This window comes from Lycorma delicatula, chromosome 3 (genome assembly GCF_047948215.1).
Source record: "Lycorma delicatula isolate Av1 chromosome 3, ASM4794821v1, whole genome shotgun sequence".
Classification (NCBI taxonomy): Eukaryota; Metazoa; Arthropoda; class Insecta; order Hemiptera; family Fulgoridae; genus Lycorma; species Lycorma delicatula.
In genome coordinates, this window is record NC_134457.1 from 157957041 (window position 1) to 157977404 (window position 20364).

General features: G+C 29.5%; 1 protein-coding gene across 6 annotated transcripts in view; it reads left to right on the plus strand.

Annotated features, from left to right (window-relative positions):
• The window catches only part of LOC142322137 (caspase-1-like), a 170904-nt gene extending 150926 nt beyond the window's left edge, over positions 1-19978 (plus strand). For all 6 annotated transcript variants that reach the window (XM_075360865.1, XM_075360863.1, XM_075360866.1 and 3 more), the window contains 2 exons: positions 7213-7468; positions 17619-19978. In XM_075360865.1, coding sequence (XP_075216980.1) covers positions 7213-7451 — 239 coding nt within the window. In that variant the 3' untranslated portion in view covers positions 7452-7468; positions 17619-19978. The remainder of the gene's footprint in view (positions 1-7212; positions 7469-17618) is intronic.
• Positions 19979-20364: the final 386 nt, after the last annotated feature.

Consider the following 20364-nt stretch of genomic DNA (forward strand, 5'->3'; position numbering starts at 1 on the left):
GCTACCTTAAGAGTACGGTCTATAAGAGTCAGCCAAAGACACTGAGTGAATTGAACAAGCAATTCAAGGTGAAATTCATGGCATCCCACCTGAGATGTTGCAGCGAGCAATGTGGAACCTCAACAGCAGATTGGCAAAGTGCATACATAGAAAGAGGATGCCATCTATCTGATGCAATTTTCAAAAACTTGATATTAGGTATTTTGATAATGTTGTATTTTTATATATATATATATATATATATTAATTACATTTTTTAATTGTAATGATTAGGTTTCTTTTAATAAATGTTTTTGTTGCATTCTTAAAAAGTTTCAGTTTCTTTTTGTATCACTGTATAACAATTTTGTACAATATGTATTTATATGTAAAAAATATTCAGCTTAAAAGAGGCACCATCACTTATTTTCGTCTGTAAATAGTAGTTTATTGGCAAACACTTACGGAATAATTTTCAGAAGGTGTTGAAAATAATGTCCATCCACTTCTACGCACTTTTCAACTCGTTTAATCATGTTTACTGCTATTCTTGTTTGTTTTTTTACCCTATTACTACCTGGAGGCCATTGGTAATGTTTGTCTTCAATTACTGCAGGATGTGTGAATTGCTCCTATAAACAGTTTCTTTTAAGTAACTCCACAGAAAGAAATCTGGACTACTCAGAACAGGGGATATTTAGTCAGATCAGGGGTGGCCACTATCCTTTAGAAATGATTCTTCCACTGAAAAAATCCAGTAGCATCTCCATAATCGAGCAAGCTATGGCAAGTGGTACTTTCCTGTTGCAACCAGCAGTCATGCTCATGCTCTTGCTGTAAGGCTATGAGCTGTTGGATAATTTCTTGTTAGATAGCAGCATCCACAGTTTTTTCAAAAAAGTAAGTGTTCTATTATTTGTCACCTTTAAATCACACATCATTCACCAATTTTTTGTGGGTATAGGGGAGATTTACAGAAAAATGTGTGTACCCAAGGTCCAGTAGTTCTGACCATTAACATACCCTCCATAGTAAAACCACACTTCATCTGTGAAAACCACTTTTTCTAAAATGTCAGTATTGATGTCTCTAATGAAGTTCTTGAACCATTGACAGTAGTGAACCTTTTAGCATAATCAGCATTAGTTAGCTCGTTGAAAACCTGCATTCAATATGTATCACATTAAGTATTCTCCTTACTGCATTGTGAGCTGAACCTAAAAAAATGTCCTTTTCCCGGCTTCACAGAAATTTATGAGAACTTGTAACTGCCGCTTAAATTTCATGTATGACCTTCATCATTAAAACACCTATCAGGCTCATTTCTGGTCTAACACTGAACCTGTTGCACAAAATTTTTTAATTAACTCATGAATAACATTTCGCTAGTGCTCCTTTTCAAATGTCTCCCTGAACTTTCATTGAGTCACAGCATGAGATTTTGTTTAAATAATTTTCCATTTCGAATACACGTTCTTCAATAGTTGACTGCATTTCAACAAACAACACATGATGATGCAACCTTATTCAAAACCCAATGCTTGACACAGATTGGCAATACTCAATTGTGTAGGCAATAAACATTCCTCCCCATTCCAGCTCCAATCGTGCCAACATTATTTTACCCATCTCACATGAATACATGCATTTAGTGTAAACTACTGATTGAGGGACCTCTTTTAAGTTGAACAACCACTATATGAGTTTTCATAATTAAGTCTTTAAAATATGTTTAAACTTATCAGAAACAAATTGAATCATGCTTTGGTTACATTATGTTTGAATAATGAATCTGCCCACAATACAGCGGGCTACAATGTATATACAGTTAGTTACAATACAGTAACATTAATTCCCGCATTAGTGCTCTTTCTTCTTTAATCCTGCTCATTATTTCTTCACTTTATATGTTGCTTCTTACTTTCTTCATCCTTCTCCACAGCCGTATCTTAAAAGCCTCAATCCGTTCCCCAACCTCTTACTCATTGTCTATATTTCACTTTCATATAACAAGAGGCTCAATATATATCATTTAGCTATCCTCTTTTTTAAACTCTTTGTCCAAACTTTTACTATAATAATAATAATAATATTTTTTTCTTCTTATGAATACTTCCTTTGCCATTGCTATCCATCATTTTATTTGCAATGCACTCTTCCATTCCTCTGTCACTACAGTCCCCAAATATCTATAATTTTTTACTTTTTCTATTCTTCCTTCACTTGTCCTTATCACTAAATCCTCTTTGTTTGTTTACTTCCAGTTCATACTATATTTATTTCCATTCCATATTCTTTCATACCTTCCTCCTGGACTGTTAATAATCTTTGAAGCTTGGATGTGCAATTTGCTAGAATTACCATATCATTAGTAAACCTTGTGCTTTATATTTTTCATTCATCTATACTTATTTCTTCTTTTCTTTCTTCTAATACATTTCTTATCATATCTTCAATAGGTAGCATCCTTGCCTATCACCTTGACCTAGTCCCACCTGGTCAGTCGTATTCTTACTTTCATTGCTGTTGTTTCTCTCACGTATAATTCTTTAATTAGCCTTTGTATTTCCATTCTATTTTTCTCTTTACAAATTTCCATCATTTTCTCCCATTTGAGTAACAAATGCCATCTCTATGGAACACAGGCTCATTCCTCTTTCTCTCTCATAATATTTCTCTCCAATCAACAATGGCCTGGTGGCATCTCCAGTTCCTTTCCCTTTCCTGAAGCCAAACGTTCTTGTCATATTCTCTTCGATTATTATTCTTACCAATTTCTGGTGTAGGCAGGCTCCTATAGTAAGATAAGCTGGGTTCATTTTAATATTTGGAATTTACCTCAAATCGTAAATACTGAAAATGAAAAAAGAAGTGAAATTCTTTCTTTAAGAAAAGCTAAAACCTTTAACTTTTCCATCAAGGAAGCTTAACTGTATCTATTTCAGTGTACATAAAAAAGGCATCATTTTCTATGCATTCATACCATTATGGCACCATTGATCATAGTGGTATTATGTTCATTAATTAATTGTTATAGATTGGTAGCCATTGTAAAAATTCAGTTTACCTGTAATAACATTTTCATTAGATGATAAAAATATAAATAAATTATTTATTATTTATATATTATAAATATTTATAATTATTATAAAAAAAATATTTATTATTTATATTTAATAAATATAAATAATAAAGGTATATAATGGTAAATCAGGTTTAAGAAAAATAGTGTATTTATAACTTGTGAGTTAAGTAATAGCTAGATTGTTTGAATATGAAAAATAAACTTCTCTTATCTTTATAAAAGTAGTTCTCTATGGATTCATCATCTCTTTACCCTCTCTTGTTTACCATTTTTTGTTCTTAAATCCTTTTATATTTATTGTTATAAGTATCAAGGTCTGATAGCTGTTGGAAACTGTACAGTGATGATAATTTCAATGGCTTTATGAAAGAAAATAATTCTACATCACAGCTGATAGAATAGCTTTCTAGTTTTTTTGTGGGTAGAAGAAATTTGAGCCCTCAATTCTAACATTGAAAGAAGCAATCCATACAACCCTTTTTCTTATTGAAATAAAAAGGAAAATGAGTAGAAATTATATTCTGATTTTAGTTATTGTTATTTAAATTTAAAAGAACATTCACAATAGTTTTTTTTCCATTTATTTAATCTACCAATGTAAATAATCCATTATGAACCTAAATATTGAGGTGTTTTAATAATTGGGAAAAATGTTTTGACCATTTTTCACTGGGAACCTCATTAAAAAGGGATCACCCAAATTTATATGTAATAAGATTCTATAAAAGTCATGTTTTCCCTGAGGACCTAGATCATGTTTCATTTTCATGGTCAATGAGTTTAATGTAGTTTCAGTAGGAAAAAATTATGTTTTATGAAAATGAAATTGTTATATTAATAATAATCTATTCCTAAATAATCAAATTATGAAAGTATTTGTACAAATTAATGATAAAATTGAAAAGCATTTCAAAATAATATATTTTATAGAAAATTCTTTGTAAAAAATATTCATTTCTATTCGTACTCAAAATAGTAGGGAATATAAACAATAGTCAGTTTCAAAAAATACAAGAAGGAAATAAGTAAAAAAATTAAAAAACTTTGGTGACAATAGAAATAGATTTTTCAAAATATTGATAAGTAATTATTGTAATGCCAGTTTTTGATTACAATGTATGGAATAAATTAGTCTGGAAGTAATTAGTACAGTAAGGATAATAAAAAAATCTTAGGATAGAGAAAAGTTGAAATAGAGAATGAGATGAATTTTTAACAGAAACAAAAATAGTTAAAAAAAATTAAAATAATCTTTAGAAGATGGGGATGTTAAGTGCAGAAAATTGAAAAATAAGTAGATTTTGAATAATATAAAAAATAAGTAATCAAACATATTGAAAAAATTCTGTTCTCAGTTAAAACAAATCCATTGACACATATCAATTTAATTTATTGGTGACATTTAACAAAAATTATTGGTCTGAATCGTATGATTATTCAAAATTATTTCCATTATTTTAAAGTAAAAGTTTTGCTGAAATTACATTCTTCACCCATTCAGTAAAACAAACACCACTATGAGTACACATACTGTACATTACAACTTACACAATCGAATCTTATGTTAGACTCTACATTTACTGTTAGTCAAGCGAATTCTCAAAAATTGTAATTCAAAATGAAATTACAAAATCTTGGAACTCGTACATTTGATAACATATTTGTATTATTCCAAAGAACAGTTTTATTTTTTATAAAACGGTGATAATTTCTTTATAGAACATAACAATTTATTTTATTGAAAATTCTGGTTGTGCTACACTACATTTACAAAATAACATAATCAAAAATCTTAATTTCACTGAGCTATAGTAATATCTGTTAAATAATTTATTGATGATTTAATTTTTTTTTTTAATTTCTTTGATTTATTGGATATGCACTTTTGATTTTAAAATTCATATGTGTTTATTTCATTTTTCATGTGTTTCATGCCCATGTTCATAATAATTTATTTATTATGTAAACTGCAGTATGCTATTTTTTTAAATTACAATTGCTGCTTATTTCAAGTTAGCACTAAATCAGTTTAGTGCTAACATTTTTATCACATGTTCAGTGATGGCAGTTCATTTTAAGATAAATAAAAAATCTGTGAACATGATATTTTAAATTCAGACTAGAATGACATTTCTGAAACTGACTTTGCTTGACCTTGATAACAGACACAGTAAATCTTTTTGTTGTAACTTGAGACAGTTGATGAGGAGGTACTTATCATTAGATAGGATACAGTAGCTTGAAACGGCTATCAAACCATACAACTACATTAAAAGTTACATTTCAGTGAAGAAAAATGAATTTCTGAAATAGGAAGGTATGAATTTGGGTGAATGAATTTAGTGAAATTTAACATATTGTATTTTTTTTCAGTAGGAATATATCTGAGGGCTTCTTAACAAATGTATAAATTGATTTATAATATTTCTTAATTAAAAGAAAAAATATTGTAAGTATTGTAAAATCGATATAGAGTATTATATACATCTTTCATAAAACAAGTGTAAATGATTTGAATTTTTTTAGTACAAAATGCAGAAGGAATGTCCTGTAGACCAATAATTTACCAAATTTGCAATTTCATTGTTATTCCAATAGGCTGGTAAGGTGAAATAATTGAGCAGCTGATTATTATGGAATTAAAATAAAATATCTATTAAACCAAAAATTACAGCACTATTTATGTTATAAATTACCTATGTGGTTATTTGTAGAAAGACAAAAATTTATGATAACATAAAACCATCCTATAACCAAGACAAACGTAGTTATTCTATTTTATCATTATTTATTTAAATATATTTAATATAAACAAAGTGTCTATGTAATGATTAATTATGTAATCTATAATCTTCATGCTGATGTACTAAAATTCTGGTTATTGCTATTTTAGAAAATATCTTACTATCCCAGTTTTAATTCATTGGTGATCAGTTGACTTGTGGAGTAATCCCAAATATGTTCTTTTAAAATTTGCTATTCAAGGACTACAGTAGTTATAATTTGTTTAGGGTAGCCATCAAATATCAGTATGGTGTTATATATTGATAATTATTTAATGTATATTTTACCATTTTTAATTTATTTCTGTTTGTAAAATTGAATCTTTTTGCATCAATATCAAATAGATCTATCCAGGTAGTACTTTGTTCAAATCATGTGAGGTTTATAACCTGTATTCAGTTCTGTTTATTAATTTGAAAGTGTATATTTAAAGTGTAATATTTAAAAGAAGGTTGTATGTGAATGTATAAATATTTCTCTTTTAGTGGTTTTATTGTGTTTGCATGGAAAACTGTGCTTGATTTTGGTAAAACTTTTAATTTAGTTCTGAAGTATATGATGTTTTTCTTTTACAATTATGATTTTCACTATTTTACTTATATGTATTTAAACTTGCGTTTTTATAAAAATTTAAGCAGATTATCTGCTCTTTGTTATTACTATACAAAGAAGCATGACGTCATGCATTCTTTATAGGAATGCATGATGTTTGGCTTAGGAAATCTCTTGTGACTTAAGTTTACATCATATATTTATTAAATATGCACAATTCCTCAAACTGTGCTACAAAGGTAGGAGGTACAGACAATTGATGGACCCAAAAATTAAAATAAAAAATTAGCTCCTTTTCACTCATTTTATTATTTTTAATGATAGTAATTCTTTAAAGTTACTGAACATTAAGGTAATACATTACTATGAAGATTGTTAAATGTGTTGTGTATTATACTATTTAATAATGTAATTAAATCAATAATTCATTTTATGCAAAGTAAAAATTATTTTTTTATTTAAGGCACTTTTCTCCACGTTACCGAACAACTGGAAAGAAAGGAACACCGTTGCAGTAGGCCTCCATGTGTATAAGTAGAAAACTGCTACAATGTGTACACCCACTTCCAGTTTATAAAAACTCATATAGCTTGTTGATCATTAACAAAATCATAACAGTACTCATCATTATACACTGTGTTGGTAGTTCATTGCTTTTGTTTCTATGTGCTAAAGCTAAGGTTGAGTAAAATTTTCCAAGAGATCATTTCAGAGTTATTTTGCTGCTCCCTTGTCAATGATGGTAGTTCAGAAACTGATTTATCAGTTCATATTAATCTACAGTATATTACCTATTAATTAATTTTTTTCAGGTTTCTTCTCTTGGCGTCATCCAGAGAATGGAACATGGTTTGTACAGTGCTTATGTGATGTGCTAGAAGAAGAAGGTCAAAAAAATAGTTTACAAGATCTATTATTAGAAGTGTCACGGAAAGTTGCTATTGATTATGAAAGCTACAATGATCTATATAATTGGCAACATGAACAGAAACAAGTACCACAAATCAATTCTACTCTTCTTAGACAGGTCTACTTTTTTCCCAAAGATTGATGCTCATGACTTTAGAGGTAGGCTTGCTTACTTAGGATAAAATAAGAAAAATAATTTATTAAATTGTAAACATTTGTATTCAGATCCTAATTGCAGTGAAATAAAAGTAGCATCATTACATTATGTTAAACATTTAAAGTGGTACTGTTATCATGTGATATAACTGTACAATTATCTCATTTAGTACTAATCTTTGTTAATACATGTATCCCCGCTGTGGTGAAATATTTGCACCTGGTGAGGTGAGGGCATGGCACACAAAATTATACGAGGCTCGTATAATTTCGAGCTCAGATTTCAACTCTTCTAATTTTGGGACTCTAATTAAGGAGTAAAGTTGGTGGTTTTTTACGTAATTTGAGCTGGGAAATAGGATAAAACAGTTCCCAGAACTTTATCCAGTAGTTCTTTCAGTGTAAAACAGAATTCTGTATCGAAAAACAAGTTTTTTCTAAGTTTGTAGTACTATAGCTTTGTTAAATGACTAAATGTGAAAGATTTAGTCAGATTTAGAAAGTTACTCTTACAACTGGCACTTTATTTTGAATAAATTGTAAATAACTCTTTTTTTCCTATATTTAAGTCTGATTTCTAAAATTAATTTTTTGCTTTATTCCGTAGTACATTATTAAATACCTTCTCCATATCTAGAAATGTTGGTTGTTTTATTCTTCCTAATCTAATTTTTAAAATTATTTTGAGGAATAGAGTTTACACCATTCTCTTCTGAAACTATTATTACTACTTTTCACACTATACTCTATAACTACTTTTCATGTAATACAACCACTACCAATCATTCTTTTTGCCATTAAACTATTTTATTGAGTCATTTTTTATGTATGAATTATTAAACTGGTAGTATACTAGTTTTCACATTTATCTAGTCCTGATTTTTTTATATTCCTGCTACCAATTAAATTGTTTTAAAAATCAGAGGGTGCTTCTCCACTGCATACTAATATAAAAATTTGATTAGTACTCCAAACATCATAGTAACGTAACAAAGATAAATGGTTGAATTTTATACCATATTAAAAGGTAATTCTGGATTTAGATAAGGTATCTGTCAACTGCATTTGAATTAAACATAAAAGTAATGAAATGTTTGGTGACATTCAATGCATGCACAAAAAATTTGATGTATTTTAGACTTCGTAATATCACTTACTATTTGTATTATTTAATTTTATAAATAAAATTAAAATAAAAAGTAATAAAATACTCTTCTCGGTTAAAAAGGAAACATATTCTTGCAGATTTAGTAGCTGGTTAATTTGTTAATAATAGAACTATGCTACCCCTTTTTCATTTCTGAGACCCAACAGGCCTATAGTAGATTAGTTTCTAATTATCTTGTGCTAAAATTGATAGGTAGAAGATCTGAGTCACAAGAGGGACACTTATCATTATATTCTTCTTAGGGTCGTGCTCCTGTTTTGTGTCTCTTGCTTCTGGGAGAGTCTACCCTCTCTCTGTTTCCTCTCTTTCTTTTATTATCCTTGTTTTCTTCTTCCTGATAATATATAACAAGGAACCACTGATTTCCAGGGAACCAGTTATGTCAACCAAAGGCCCACGCTCTCTAGGCACGTATCTATTTCATAAATACATTATTGAACCTTGTAGCTCTGGACCATGGCTTGTAATCCTATCAGTATAACACATTATAAAAAAACCATCATGTTAATAACCTACATTACCCCTTTACATCTATTTTAAATATTCAATTTAAAACAGTATCATTTTAAACACTTTTAGTGCAGATGGTAGTGTCTACTTATGAATATTAATTAACACATTCTTACCATTCTAACTGATTTAATTCACACTTACTTACATATTGTTTAGGAATTGAATTGTAGCATCTGATAAAAATAATCTGATGGAGGAATAATGTGAAAAATCCTTGCTATTCTCTTAAATGAAGTTTTAGATTATGATAATAAACTAAGGTTGTATTTAGAAAATAAAATCATGTTAGGTAAATTAGTCCACAGCTAAAAATATGAACAGCCTACAAATTATGATGGAACAAGGGAAATTGTGGAAGAACCTTGATCTGAATAGCATAATGCACAATCACAGTAAGAAATACATATATATTTTTTCTGGTAGTTGGAACAGAATGTATAAAACCTATAACTTCACTATAGAAAATGGTACTCTAATTTGTTATTTTATACTATCTGTCTTCCTTATGGCTTCTACGGATGTGAAACACCCATCTGAAGTATAAACTATAAATGAACTAGTCAAGAGCTTGGTGAAGAAGACAACAGGAAATCACTTTATTTCTCATTTTCTTTGTGAGGCTGGTATAGGTTGTTTGTTATTCTTGGGAGTGGTTTGTGAGTTATGTCAGGTTACCTAAAATTATTACATTACTTAATTTATACACATATAGGTTGTTAAATCCTGTATTAATACATAAAAATAATTAATACTAGTATGTAAAATAACAATAACAAATATGTAAAAGATAATAAATCAATATAAAAGAAAAACATTTCTTAGAAGATGATGATAATTATAATGATTTAGTTTGTGGATAATGAGAACTGACATTACAGGACATATTATTTGTACAAATTAAACAAAAAATGATGAAAATTCAGATTTTTAATTGGTATTTTTTTTTAACTTTTATTTTTTTAATAAAAAGATTTTTTTGTCTCTAATTATTTGACTGGTTTGATGCAGCTCTCCAAGATTCTCTATCTAGTGCTAGTCGTTTTATTTCAGTATACCCCCTACATCCTACATCCCTAACAATTTGTTTTGCATATTCCAAATGTTGCCTGCCTGCATAATTTTTTCCTTCTACCTGTCTCTTCTTTTAACTATATTTATCCAAATGCTTCTTTCTTCATCGATTTACCGCAACACGTCTTCATTTGTCACTTTATCCACCCATCTGATTTTTTACAATCTCCTATAGCCCACATTTCAAAAGCTTCTTATCTTTTTTACTCAGGTATTCCGATCATCCAAGTTTCACATCCATATAAAGCTATGCTCCAAACATATCTTTTCAAAAATATTTTCCTGACATTTAAATTAATTTTTGATGTAAACAAATTATATTTCTGACTGAAGGCTCGTTTCACCTGTGCTATTCGGCATTTTATATTGCTCCTGCTTCATCCACCTTTAGTAATTCTACTTCCCAAATTACAGAATTCTTCTGCTTTCTTAATCGTTTCTTTTCCTATTTTTATTTTCAGTGGTTTTCAATAATTACTTTTGTTTTGTTCTTGTTTATTTTCATGTGGTAGTTCTCGTATAGGATTTCATCCATGCCATTCATTGTTTCTTCTAAATCTTTTTTACTCTAAACTAGAATTTCTATATCATCAGCAAATCTTAGCATCCTTATCTTTTCACCTTGCACTGTTACTCCAGATCTAAATTATTCTTTAACATCATTAACTGCTTGTTCTATGTAAAGATTAAAAAGTAATGGGAATAGGGAACATCCTTGTCAAACCCTCTTTTTTATTACGACTTCTTTCTTATGTTCTTTGATTATTACTGTTGCAGTTTGGTTCCTGTAAGTGTTAGCAATTGTTCTTCTATCTTTATACTTAACCCTAGATTTTTAAAATGTTGAACATTTTATTCCCATCTACATTATCAAATGTCTTTTCTGAGTTGGTTTGTTTTTCTTTAATCTTCTTTCTACTATTAATCTGAGTGCTAAAATTGCTTCCCTTGTCCCTATACTTTTCTTGAAACCAAATTGGTCTTCTAACACTTCTTCCACACTCCTTTCAATTCTTCTCTGCAGAATTCTAGTTAAGATTTTTGATGCATGAGTAGTTAAGCTAATTGTTCTGCATTCTTCACATTCACATGTTTTCTTTGGTGTCATGGCAATAACACTATTTTGAAGTCTGATGGAAGTTCCCCTTTTTCTAAATATTACACACCAGTTTATATAATCCACCTATCGCTTCCTCACTTGCACTGCACAGTAATTCTGCAGGTATCCCGTCTATACCAGGAGCCTTTCTGCTACTCAAATCTTTTAATGCTCTATTCTATTAAATTCAGATCTCAGTATTGTATCTCCCTTTCATCCTTTTCGACTTCTTCTTCTTCCTCTATATCATCAGTTTCTAAATTCATTTCCTATATAACTTCAATATATTCTGCCACCTTATTGACCTTTTTTTGGTATCATCTTTATTTAACACATTATTAGATTTTAATATATGTACCATAAAAATTTCCTTAACTTTCCTGTCTATTTTATCAATGATCATTTCTCTTTCCACTTCTGAACACTTTTCTGTAATCCTCTTCTTTTGCTAATTTGCACTTCCTGTTTATAGTATTTGTTAATTATCGATAGTTCCTTTTATGTTCTTCATCACTAGCATTCTTATACTTTTTACGTTCATACATCAACTTGGAGCTGATGTATGAACGTAATAACATAACGTTCATACATCCTCTGATATCCAAGTTCTCTTTCCTACCAGTTCTCTTTGTTCCACCTAAGTTCACTTCTGCTGATTTAAGAATTTCCTTTTTATCATTCACCCATTCTTCTATATTTTCTGCCTTATTGTGTTTACTCAGACCTCTTGCGATGTCCTCCTCAAAAATCTACTTTACCTCCTCTTCCTCAAGCTTCCTCAACCGATTCATTTGACACCTTTACTTCAGGTTTTTATACCTCAGTCTACATTTCATTATCACTAAATTATGATTGCTTACAATATCTGCTCCAGGATAAGCTTTGCAATTAAGGAATTGATTTCTAAATCTTTGTTTAACCATGATATAATCTATCTGATACCTCACAGTGTCACCAGGCTTTTTCCATGCGTATATTCTAATATTATGATTTTTAAACTGGGTGTTGACAATTACTAAATTATAATTTGTGCAAAACTCAATAAGTCGGTCCCCTTTTTCATTTCTTTTGCTCAGCCTGTATTCACGTACAATATCTCTGTCTTTGCCTTTTCCAGTGCTTGCATTCCAATCTCCAACTATTATTAAATTTTCATGCCCTTTTATGTGTTTAATCGCTTTGTCAATTTCTTCATATACACACTCTACCTCATCATCATCATCATGGGCATGTACATGTTAACAATAGTTGTTGGCTTAGGTTTTGATTTTATCCTTATTACAGTGATTCTGTCACCAAGCTTTTTGAAATACTCTACTCTCTTCCCTGTCATATTGTTCATTATGAAATCTATCTGTCCTTTATTTGATGCTGAGTTAATTATTCTAAAACCACCTGATCAAAACTCAGGTCCTCTTCCCATTATAATCCTATTAATCCTAAGGCTAATTCCTATTATATCTGCATTTAATCTATCCATTTCCCTCTTTAAATTTTTTAACCTACCAACCTTTTTTAGACTCGTAACATTCCTGACTCCAACTCATTGAATGTTATTTTTTAATTTTTTGGTGTCCCCTTCTTTAGTAGTCCCCACCTTGTGATCTGAGTGGGGGACTAGTTTACTTCCGGAATATTTTACCAAGGAAGGCACCTCCATCTTTGTTACATGAAAATGCAAAGAGCTACATTTTCTTGGAAAAAAAAACAGTCAAAGTTTTCCATTGCTTTCAGCTGTGCAGAACTCAGAAGATTGAGTGATGTTGATATGGCTGTTTAAGTCCCCCTGACCAAGCCCTTAATAACTACTGAAAGAGCTGCTACCCTCTTAAAAATATTCATTATACTCCAACACAGTAACTGTTATTGGGCGTTAGCCTGTTATTCCTGATCTGTAAATAAATTAATAATAAGCCTCTTTCACAAACAACAAATTGTTATGTTTGCATAAAAATAGATCTGTTATATCATTTTATAGAGACAGATCATGTTATTTTTTTAGGGATTTTTTTTTTTTTACATGACTGCCCCAAAAGGAGTGTAATGTATTTAGGGTATATGTTTGTTTGTTCCATCATAGCAGCTCAACAGCTGAATGATTTAGGTGTATGACCCTGCATTGGAATCCTTACATTACCGGGAGTGTCATAGGCTATATAAAAAATGTGTGTATATATATATATATTTAAAATTTTTTTAAATCTATCAGATGAATGAGTTGTTTTTGAATCACTTGCATCTCAACGTTTTGTTTTGAACAATTTAGCTTCATTCTCATAGTGTGAAGTTGTTGTTTTACTATTGTTTTTACACCACTGCCCAAAATGTATTTGTATGTATATTTGTTCCACCGTAGCAGCTCAATGGCTGAACCAATTGTTACCCACACGCTCTATAATTATCTTATATTACTAATTTTTCTGCATTAAAGAGGAATGTTTTTTTTTTAGCCATCATGTTTTTTAAATTCTAATAATATTGATCTCTTGTTTAAAATTGTGGCTTTTATTATAAATGACTCACAAGGTTGTTAAATGTTATATGATATCTGTCAAACAAGGGGGTCAAATGGAACCCAATTTTTTTTTAGCAATTTACTGTTAATTCAGTACAATTTTGTTGATAAAAATGTCATTTAATCTAGGGAATCAAAGCAGTTCCAAATTATTTTTACTGAACATTTTAATCTTAGCAGTGATTTAATTATGCAGTATTTAGAGCAGAATAATAAAAAAGATTAAAAAGTTCAGTTTAGTTCAGTTCAATGTTAGTTCAGGGTTTAAAAACTCTATGGCATATTTAAAATAAAAATCTGTCACGGGTCAAACTAGGAAAGTTAGAATTTTTGGTATTATTTAGATGTCAATAATGAGATAAACGAGGACAACCAAACTGAAACACCAGTATAAAGAAAACCTACATCTAATAATATAACAATTCATAAAAAATGAAATCACCCTTGGTCTCATACAATTAACACTTATACAGGGTGTCCCATATAAAATGCAACCCAACCTTATATTGGTAGGTATTGAAATAATAAAAAAGCATTGTAAATGTAATTTTTATTATTACCATCCATTACCTTACATTTAGAGTAAATGTTGGAAGTGGCCGCCATCTTCTTGAATACAAGCTTCAATTCTTTTTACAGCGTTTTTCGCAACTTTTTTTCAAAGTTTGTGGCTGGATATTTAATACAGCTTGTTCAATATTGACTTTCAAGTGTTCGTGGTTTGTTGCTGTAGGCTTTTTCTTTGAGGTAACCCCATAGAAAAAAATCCACCGCAGTCAAATCTGGAGATCTTGGTGGCCACAAGCCTCGACCGATAACACGATTACCAAAGAATTCCTCAACGAAATCAGAAGTTGAACCTACGTAGTGCGATGTCGCACCGTCATGTTGTAGTCAGCAGTGTCTGTCTTCCTCTTCCAAGAGTGCAATGAACTGAAATAAAATATCCTGATATCGTTCTGCATTAATGGTGTACTCGAAAAAAATAGGACCGATTATTTTCTTTCGCAGTATCGCGCACCACACGCCCAACTTCTGCGGGTGTAATTGTTTTTCGTCATAAACGTGGGGGATTTTCAGCACTCCAAATTCTACTGTTTTGGCTGTTTACATAGCCATCCAAATGAAACCATGCTTCATCTGTGAAAAATAACGAATCCATAACATTAATTCCCTCACGCAGAAATCGACGGAACCATTGACAATATTGTAGCTTTTTTTCTTTGTCAGGCGCAAGAAGTTGATGAACCATTTGAATGCGATAAGGTCGTAATTGTTTGGTCGCCCGATGAATAGTTGATTTAGACAAATTAATTTCAGCAGACCAACGTCTGATCGATTTATTTGGCGAGGCAAGTAATCGGTCTTTGATTTCAGTGACTATCTGTATTCAACACTGACGCAGATCTTTTGTGTTCCTTGTTATTAACAGAACCAGTCTCTCTAAATTTTACAACTAACCTTAATACTGATGTTTTGTTAGGAGCTGGTTTATCTGGGTATTTATGGCGAAACAAATCTTGCACTGCAACCACTGATTTCGTACTGAAGTACGACTCGACAATGAAAACACGTTCATCTAGCGAAAACACCATCTTGTCTCTAGAAATACACTGAACGTTATGATTGTATTGTTGTTACTATCGGTAGTGTTCTACTGCGTCGCCGCGATGTTCAGATGTTGGAGAAGTCCATTTCAGTAACGAGTAGGGGAGTAAGCTTAACTTTTGAAATTTCGTAGATAAGTGATTGATGGGTTGCGTTTTATATGGGACACCCTGTATAAATATGATTAATAGAGCAATTCAGTACACAGTTCCGACTAAAGTGGGGGATCTCCACTAAAAATTCTAAGACTCCTCAGACTAGATTACAAATTAATAAACATGATAAAACTGACTCTCACAAACAATAAGTCAAAAGTGAAATTCAGTGGCAAACTCTCAGAACCATTTGAGATCAGAACAGGTCTGCGCCAAGGCGATGGACTCTCACCACTACTCACGCTCCACAAATGGTAATGAGGGAATGACTCAAAAAATTTCCCACAAAAATTAAAATTGGCTAAAAAGCTGCTTTGGTTTCCTTGATGAGTTGGCACTGCTAGCAAATGACATCGACGCAGCTAAAATACAGATGTTAGAACTTCAAAATATCATTTGAAAAGATATGATATGATAGATTATGCCCCAAAAACCAACACAATTAAAAGAAGTAAACATAAACTGTAATAAAGTCAAAATAGGAACCCAATTTAAATACCTCTGTGAAATAATAATCTAAATGAAAAACCTCATTCCAAATAAGAACAAAGAAACTAGCCTAAGTTCAAAAATTAACCTGGTACACATACAGTAAAAAATGTTTATCCATAAACGCAAAAATAAGACACTACGACACAGTTATAAAACCAGTAGTCACATGTGCAGGAGAAACACTCTTCCACCTGAACAAACAATCAAAGACCAACAGACTCCAGAAAATCAAAAGAAGAATTGGAAGACCCTGCATCAACAAAAGTATCGGACAGACGGGCAGTGGTTGATTGTTCCCAACGAAGTCTTGTACAAAGAGTTAGAACCCATAACTGATACCATATGTAAGAGGAGACTACGGTTGTTTGGACAAATCATGAGGATGCAAGATTTTAGACTTCTGAAACAGCTGGTACAGTGCAATCTCGACTCGAAAAACACCTAGACAGGATGCAGATGTATCAGAGAAATAAGAGAGGATCTGAAGGAATTTGGCCTTACTCCAGAAGACACCACAGACAAGATAAAATTAAATAAAAATATCAATAACAAAAACACTTATTTCACACCCACAAGAAAGAAACTCATGACATAAACATTTTGAACACCAAAAAGGGCATGGAGATCAGAACATAAGAAAAAGTACTGGGAGGACTGCAAGGCCCGAACAGTCCCTTCAAAGAGACTTGAATAATGGACTGACTAAAGTGATCCTAAGCGGTCATAAAAGTTGAAAGAAAAAGAGGATTGATGATAATCTCCCCCTTTACCTCAGAATATTTATCTTGCCTATTTTTACAAAAGTGAAAATATTACTTTTTTCTCTTTAAATTTTATTCCTTCATTCACATATGGTTTTATGATCCTGTGGGTCCTAAGAAAGATATCTGTTAGGTAATTCATTTTAATCCTGATCAGGTTGTAAGCGTTATCTCATTTAATTTTTAAAAAAAAAATATTGTATAAAATGAGAGATTAACTGAACTAGCCTGATAAAGTTAATTCTACAATTGCTGAATGAATAGCTGAATGAAATTGTTCATATCAAATGTAAAAAGCATAAGTTGTACATACTTTATTTTTTTACATGGTGTTCTACCAGCAAAATTTAGAGTAAATATTAAAATGAAATTCATTATCATGTAAATAGCCATTCTTTTTTCTTATACTCATTTTAAAAACCTTGACTTCTGCATTAAACTACCCTTTTATTTATTTTTTATTTTTTTTATTATACCCTAGATGTGTTAGATACATTTTTTAACATGATACAAGGTGAGCGAATGATATATTAAAACTTTTGGCCACATGCTAGACTGGCTGACCTAAAAATCTACATGGTATGGCTGGTAAGTGAATAAGTAAATTATGAGTGTCTTAATAGTCTTTTCAAAATCTTCTGTGTATAGTTGATTATTATTTCATAAATAAATAAATAAACTGTTGTTATTTATTAGAACTTTATTTAATTAAAATTCAAGTATGACACATACTATATAAAAAATAAATTTATAATTTATTTTATGTTTCAGATTGTTTTTTTTTTTCCTTTTTTCATCTCCCTTGTGACTTTAACATCATGAAGAATTAAAAAGTATGTGACTAAAAGCAACCTGAAAATCACTCATTTGGTGAAGATTATAAAGGAATAAACTAATGAATTTTTTGATATTAAATCTGTATTCTCTTGTGTTTTTCTATTATTTTTTTCATTTTGTGAATATTTAATGAATTTATTTGTTCTCTTTTTTCAGTGTAATAACGTATATTTACTTCATATTATAACTTATGTTATTGAATTTATATGTATATTCTTTTAAAGATTTTTCTTTTAATATGTTGATTTTTTTTTTTTATTAGTTAAGGAAAACAAATTAGGTAATTTTCAAAGTTCTTGATGCACTTAAATCTGTAGTTGTGCATCGTTGCATGTTATTCAAGAAAAAAAGGTCTTTATATATTAGTTATAATATTATATAATTTTTAATTGATTTATATTTTGTGCTTGTTTTGTTATACATGTTTATTGTTAATGTTATTGTTTTTTTTTTTTCTTTTTTTATGTTGAAATACAGATGTTTCAGTGTTAAATTAGGCAAAGCCACTGCCAAGTCTTTTTTCATGTGCGGATGCATTATAAAATAATTCAGCAGAATTTGTATTTTACATTAATTTTGAATATAAATAGTTTTATAAGTTTGTTGTGTATTCATTTTATTTTAGATAATAGTTATTTAAAATATATGTATTATAAATATGTTTGTACAGGTTTTTTCACAGACTTGAATGTTGAGATTATAACAATTTATGCATTGAAAAAATCTGCCCTGAGTCTTTCATAGTAAAGTGTTTATTGTTCCTTTGCGCAAAAATAATAATTAATTATTATGTAATGATTGATTATTATTTTTGAATAATACAATATTTTGTATGTATTTTGTAAGTTTAATAAATGAACATTTGATCTCTTTTTACTAGTGGTAAATGACATTGCTGTGATTTGAAAGTGTGACAATTAATAGTTCAACATTTTCTATATAATTTTTTGTACATTTATATTGATTTTTTTAGGGTGGCTTTTCATTTAATATAAATTTTTTTATTGTAGCAATCTTTTTTTTAAAGGGGGTGGTTTATTGGCAATTATTTACTGCTAAAACGATGTGTTATTCCTTATAGCCATTTTATCAATTACTTAACATTGTCATATAATATTTATATTCTGTTATAAAGTATTTATTTAAGTAACCATTTTTATAAATTGTTATTATTAAAGGTCCAAAAACTTAAAAGTTGAAACAGAAATTTTACTAAGATAAAATCTGTTGTTCTAAGTTAAAAAAACATTATTTCCACAAGTAAATATATAATGGGAAAAATGTTAAAAGTTGGTTTTACTTTTGAAATCAAAGAAAATGCACAATTTTCACTTGTAGATATTTACAAATTGGGATGATGTTATTAATTGCCTGTTTCTAAGATAGCAGATTTTAACTCTGTAAATGATTGTAAGTTCATTCTCTAATTTATTATTATTAAATCTTATTTTTACAGTGAACTGCATATATTATTGATCAGCTTTTAAGTACTGGATTTTCTGAATATAGTAAACTTAATGAATTTTCTTTTTATCAGTTTACAGAAGTTTCATTGCTTTCAGTATAATGAAAAATAAAATCAAAGTATTCATCATGCAAAGCTGCCAATACATAAAGTAGAGAGAGACCTACCATGATTGTTTACATCTGAGCACTTGTTACATACTTTTTTTTTATATTACCGAGTTTTGTTCATTTCATAACTCATTATGTACTTATTTATGTATAATTAATTCAGCATTAAAAGTACTTCTGATAAAAGGTGAAATTACTATGCAGAGCATGAATTACAATAAAATAAAAAAACAACTAAATTTTACGATAAAATTATGTCACATAATGAATCGATCTTATATGACAAGTCATATAAGTATGAACACATTGTCATACTTAAGTCTCTAAAATTTGGAACTGGTTAACAAATCATTTAATTTTAAATCAGTGGCCTTTTATTTTTTATGTGGTGAAAAGTTAGAATTTTTTAAAAGAAATCTGTTCTGTATGAAATTATGTTACATGCTCTGAATTGTAATATCCTTGTCTCATTGCCAGTAATGGTTAATTAGCATGTTTCTATAATGGCTGACAGGTATACATGACCACCAGTACTTAACAGATTAACAACAAAATAACCAATAAATATAAATTAAATGTTAATATATTTATTTTTAGAATGTTTTGTGAATTTTATTTGAATAACCTCATGATTATAATTACTGAATTTTTTAATTATATATTTGAATTGTCACCCTTTGATAATTTTTTTGTATTGTTTTAGATGTTAGAACATTCATTATGATAGATTAGATAAAATATATATATATATATATATATATATATATAGTTAAAAATTATAGAAAATTATTAGTTTATGTATATTCTTATTTGTTATTGGTTTATAGATTAGTTTTTGATAAATTACTTATTTTACCGTTCTTTTATACAATAATAAATATTTTAGTAAAAAATGAAATAAATAAAAATTATGTAAAGAGATAACATAGACATAATATATTTGGAGTAAGTATACATAATTTTGTGTGTTAATACAATATTGTGTATGTGTATTATTATGATTACATGATTTCTTTTTATATTATTTGTTGTAAGGATATTATTTTAGTTGAAACAACATTATGTTACCAGATTCATCCGTTTTTTACTTCTTTCTTTTTTTCTT